This window comes from Benincasa hispida, chromosome 6, assembly GCF_009727055.1.
Source record: "Benincasa hispida cultivar B227 chromosome 6, ASM972705v1, whole genome shotgun sequence".
NCBI classification, from domain to species: Eukaryota; Viridiplantae; Streptophyta; class Magnoliopsida; order Cucurbitales; family Cucurbitaceae; genus Benincasa; species Benincasa hispida.
In genome coordinates this window covers 7177163-7182953 of record NC_052354.1, presented here as the reverse complement: position 1 = coordinate 7182953, position 5791 = coordinate 7177163, and the positions used below count along the sequence as shown (strand labels likewise).

Below are 5791 nucleotides of genomic sequence, written 5' to 3'. Positions count from 1 at the left end.
TTGATATCAAAAAATGAATTTCGTATTTGTTTAACAACTTTTGTTCGTGAAAATTTTATTTAATTAATTAAATAGTTAAGTGTAAAATAACAAATTAGTGTAATTATATATGAAAACTATTATATGTAATATATTGTTTTGTAAATCAACTATAATCAAGTTAATATTAAAAATTAAATTTAATTACTAAAAATAATTAAATAATTAAGTCAAAATTAGGGGGCCACGTAGTCTACTCATGTCCACTACAGTAAAATAAAAGGAAAAACTCAACTCTCAAAGTAATGAAGTTCTCCTAGAACGAGACACCAATTGTTGTGATACATATATAAGGTTGAAGATTTGAACCTTCAATTTTTTTTTATTACTTAGAACTATGTTTAGTGGGGTGAATTAGGAAAAAGAAATGAACTTTTTAAATCATAAATGGGAATCAAAGGAACTAAAATGAAAATTTATACATGGAGTTTCATGGAAAGTTCCAAAGTGATTTGATTTATTGAATGATGAGAATAGGAAAGGGAAGGCAAATAGGGAGAAGCAGTGTTAAGAAGAAGACGAGAGTAATGACGGCTAATCAAAGAACATTGTGACCAAATAATATTTGGACCAATGGGATTTGGTTCCCTTCCCACCAAATACGAATTCTCTAACATCCCGTCTTCTTTTTGCAACTTGCATCGCTTGCAGTTACATTCTCTAGACTGGGTCCTCTTTTTTGTCTTATTTAGTCTTGACCCATTTGGAAATCAACCATCACAAGCAAGAAAATCCGTCGTCGATCGTTGTTTTTCATCAGGGCAGGCCAGAGGAGTTCGTATCTTTCCTGGGTTTTGCTTAATTTCATCTACTTCGTTCGTTTTCGCCCCTTTTCTAGAGTTCTGTAAGTTCTGGTTAATGGGAATTTGGTTTTAACGTGATTTCTAGACTTTTGCCTTGTTTTTAAGATTGGTGATCGATCAACTTCGCTGGAACTATGCTGTAGTGCTATTTTATTTACGGTTCTAGGTTTAGATGCTTCTTGTGTTCAATCAAACAGTTCTTTTCTTTTCTTTTTTGTGTAATTCATTTGGAGTTTTTAGGAGTACCCATTCGTGCGAATAAATGGATAAGTAAAAAGTTAACTGATCTTTTGTGATACTCTCTGAATTCATCCCCCAAATGTTCATCCTTCTATGAAATTTCTTTGTGGTGTAATAAAATAACGAGTATCAACTTCTTCCGGTGAAAGTCGTTGACATTCAATGAAAGAAAGACGTTTTATGATTTACATAGCCAACATAATATGAAATCAAATGGTTGATCTTATGCGGATTTAATGAAGCAGAGAATTGGGCTAGAATTTCGGGCAATGTGTGGGATGAAAAGCTTGCTCGTGTTATTGTCTGTGAAGTTTATCATCGTTTTTAAGTGTTGAACTTGGATGTTTCATTTGTCATTGGTCTTTTACATACACATTTTGCAGGTTGCTGATCAGTTAAACTTTAGTTATCATTGTGCAAGATGTTTTCTCTGATTGAATATAATAAGAGGTTAAAGGATGAGTCAACGAGCTGATCTAGTTATCATTGGCATCTCTGTTGGTTTGGCACTTGGTATTTTGATTGCTATCCTGGTATTTTATGTCATAAGATGGTATAGAAAGAATGCGTATCTTCGGCGAAGTACAAATGAGCATAGTCTAGGAACTATTCAGATTCGAACAAATGGATTAGATGCAAGTACTGAATTTAGTGCATCTCTTTCTGGTTCCATTGCTTTTCGGGGATCTGAAAAGCTCCATAAAGATTCTTGGTCCCCTTGGAGGAATCATCACCACAAAGACATAGTTGCTTCTGCATCCGGTGTTCTGAAGTACCCTTATAAGTATGCACAATATCTAATCTCTCGAAAATAAGTTTATGTAATATGGAGGTTGTTTAAGTTGTTTTATACTGAAATTATTTGTTTACCCTTACTTTTTAGGGATATTCAGAAGGCTACAGAGAACTTCACTACTCTTTTGGGACAAGGGTCATATGGTCCAGTATATAAAGCAAAGATGCCCAATGCAGCAGTTGTAGCTGTTAAGGTGCTTGCTTCAGATTCCAAACAGGGTGAAAAAGAGTTTCAGACGGAGGTGAGGATTTTAGCCACATTTCCATCTCAGTCTTCTTGTGGTAGTTATTCTTACACTGCTCGCCTATCGAAGATTTGTTCAAAAACCTCATCCAAGAACTTGTGTAAAGGATTTCCTGCGGTGCAGCGGTTCTTCCATATCAACCTAGCTACTCAGTGGTGCTATTGGCATAACAACTCGTACACCATGGTTGGCCCAACCCAGTCCTTTTGTACTAGGGTTGGCTCCTTGCAGTTCTCTCTTGAACGCCGACGGAAGATAGGAAACGAACACAGTGTTCTAAACCCAAGTCACACACCATTTGAATTGGCAAACAAGAACCCTTGGGACCTTCTTCTATACTCTTTTCTTACCGATCTAATGTTTCAGTATAGGATGGATTATGTTTATGTCCGCTGATGTGTCTTGTTTATAACCTTTTTCCCCCTCAAAGGACGGGCTAGAGAAACTTCTCTAATGAGGCACGCAAGAATCACTTTTTTGTAAGAACGATAGGAGAATGAGTTCCTAAACCTAAATAATTTAAGTTAGTCAAGATGTACATGAATTGGTTTGGACACTATGGATATTAAGGACGTAGGTATCTCTAGGATATCGCTATACTATACTTGTGTAAAGGAAATCTTTTTAGGATTAATTCTCAGCAAATGGAGGAGAAATTCAGGAGTTTATTTCCGTACACCAGTTATGTCATGAAATTACCCATGTGAACTCTTTGTATTGATTTTTATTTAGGTATCAGGGAACACTTTATAATAATATCCATTGTTTGGTATGCTGCAGGTAAGTCTACTAGGAAGATTGCATCATCGAAATCTGGTGAATTTGTTGGGGTACTGCATTGATAAAGGAAGCCACATGCTAATTTATGAGTTCATGAGTAATGGAAGTTTGGACAACCTTCTTTACAGTAAGTTCAAGCCCATCGATAATTGGAAGATATCTCTTTATGATTACTGTTTGCAGATTTTCTGAAAGTTCAATCTTCTATACGTCTGGTGAATGTGGACCACATGTTAGCATTTATAGAATGAAACTGAAAAATTTTATTTACTTGTTTGCATTTATACGTGCATTCAGATTCAGAAAATCGTGTCTTGAGTTGGGATGAGAGGATTCAGATTGCTCTTGATATCTCTCACGGAGTCGAGTACCTTCACGAAGGGGTATTCTATGTTTCTCATCTTTCCTGTTTTATTGGTACAAGTGCTTGTAAAATAATTCATTTATATTTTCTGGAACAGGCTGTTCCTCCTGTCATACATCGTGATTTGAAGTCTGCCAATATATTGTTAGATCATGCGATGAGAGCTAAGGTAAGCTTCTAGAGAGCATTTCTTATGGTTTGATATCCCACTCAAGTAATTCCAATAATTTAAAGAAAACTGGAGATGATTTTGTTGTATGTCGATTAAATACCTCTATCCCTTTCTTAGCATAGTTCCATTGATTAAGAAATACAAAGGAAAAAAGACTAAATATCTCTTCCTCCATGGAGGAACACACATGCACACACCTGCAAAAATGAGAGAAAATTTTATGAGCATTAGACCAAAAAGAGTGATTAGATACCATACCATCCTCAGCACTCTGCTGAATAAGAATCACTTCTACAGAGGTGGGGATAGGCCTTGGTGAGGTTCCATAGGGATAGGTCCTTGTGAGATTTGGTCCTTGGTGAAGTTCCATGTCTCTCTTTGAGCTTGGGTTTCGAAGACTTTTTGTAATTACTTCTTAGGTAATATCTTATTAGTTGAAAACTCATCTCTAATGGTTTTGCAGGCTTGGTTTTTTGTTTGTCCTTGTATTTTTTTTATTTTCCAGAATGAAAGTAGTTGTTTAATTAAGAAAAAAAAAAAGGAAAAAAGAATAACTACACGATTTTGTTTGGTAGGCAAATAGGAACCTCAAGTCTGTCTGCATATCAGTTGCTGTTAGTTGTACCACTTGGATATGAATTCTTGAAGAGTCCTGTCCTGTGTACTGAATAGTCTCCAAAGATGAAATGAGCAAAAGACTTATTACATAACATGGGTTCCATCTTAGAATCAATTGGCAATGAGTGGATTAGTAGCCCTAAGCCTATCTATCTTATTTATAAAGAGTGTGGGGTCCCTTGATTTTTCCAATGTGCGATTCTCAACATGCCCCTCAAGATGGTGGCTACCATTCTTGGAATAGATCCCAAATTTTTTTAATTAGACTAAATATTCATTTGGTTTGGGCTTTATGAACTCCGATATCATATTAGATAACATGAGTTTCCATCTCAAAAGCGATTGACAATAAAATGGGGAATTGCTATTTTTGACCTAAGAGCAAAGAGTGACCTAACAATAAAAGTAGAAAATTCCATCTCATCTATCTTATAAAGAGGAGATTCCTTGATTTTTTCAATGTGAGATCCTCAACAAGACTATACCATAGGGATGTTATGTGGGGGGTTAAAAACAGAAGATACCGCACAATAACATGAAAACTTAGAGACATGAAAACTTAGAGACCAATGCAGTATCTAAACTAAAGAATAACTTTGGTCCCTCCAAGTGTGACATAATGCGTAATTATATTATCTGCGACTTTGGTCATCATTCTTGAATATCCATCGCCATTTGTCATTCATCATTTATATGCACTTGTTATAGGTTGCTGATTTTGGTCTGTCAAAGGAAGAAGTTTTTGATGGCCGGAATTCTGGTCTGAAAGGTACATATGGCTACATAGACCCAACATACATGGCTACAAATAAGTTTACGATGAAGAGCGACATCTATAGTTTCGGCATAATCATTTTTGAACTAATCACAGCCATTCATCCACACCAAAATTTAGTGGACTATATTAATCTCGTGAGTTTTTTCCTCCATGTACACAAATGTTGACCTTGAAATGTATACAGTTTCATGATTTTCCAAAGTACATTGTCAGGCTGGAATGAGCCCTGATGGGATTGATGAAATAATTGATAAGCAACTAGCTGGAGAATACAGTCTTGAGGAAGCAAGGAAGCTAGCTGATATCGGTCATAGATGCTTGCATAAAGTACCGAGAAAACGTCCTTTAATTAGCGAAGTTTCGCAGGCGATATTGAAGATAAAGCAGAGGCGACTTGGGAAAGCTAGTAACACGTCTCTTGCAAGCATGGATCTTTCGAGTGCAGTGAACAGAATCGAGGAACAACAGGTGGAATTGAGTAGGATTGCTAGCTTAGCGTGAATCAAATGATTTTAAATGATTTCCTTTTGGCTTTCTCCAATGTGGAAGAAGAAGAAATCACCGTGTTGTATCGCTGCCTCTCTTTTCGCACCCCCCTTCGCTTAATAACTTAGGTGGGTGATGACAGTTTTTTGTTATATAAAACATTATACGTTAACGTGGAATCAAAGTGTATCCATTGATGCAGTTTTTTTAATCTTTTTAATCATCTAGCATCTTTTAGTAAATACTGATAAATAAATTTTGGATAAATTAGAATTGCCTACAGTTTATTTGATGAAGTAACTACTCATATGCTCTCTGAAGAACCGTAAAATTATACTTCCACAATAGTAAAACCACAATCAATCATGAAAAAGACAGCCCTTAATTGACACGTTGACCCTCCCAATTAAGAAAATGTGGCTGGACAGAAAGATTTAATATCAACATTTGGCCAAAATAACACACCAGAAA

General features: G+C 35.8%; 1 protein-coding gene across 2 annotated transcripts; it reads left to right on the top strand.

The window, feature by feature from the left end:
* Positions 1 to 566: 566 nt before the first annotated feature.
* Positions 567 to 5547, top strand: LOC120079879 (calcium/calmodulin-regulated receptor-like kinase 2). 2 transcript variants are annotated; one of them, XM_039034327.1, is made up of 8 exons: positions 567 to 883; positions 1466 to 1866; positions 1966 to 2119; positions 2903 to 3029; positions 3200 to 3285; positions 3364 to 3435; positions 4765 to 4825; positions 5037 to 5547. In XM_039034327.1, exons 2-8 carry the CDS (start codon positions 1541 to 1543, stop codon positions 5333 to 5335), a joined length of 1125 nt encoding a protein of 374 aa, XP_038890255.1. In that variant the 5' UTR covers positions 567 to 883; positions 1466 to 1540; the 3' UTR covers positions 5336 to 5547. The 2 variants fall into 2 exon arrangements, with proteins under 2 accessions (XP_038890255.1, XP_038890254.1); XM_039034326.1 differs by having other exon boundaries at positions 578 to 883; positions 4765 to 4968; positions 5048 to 5540.
* Positions 5548 to 5791: the final 244 nt, after the last annotated feature.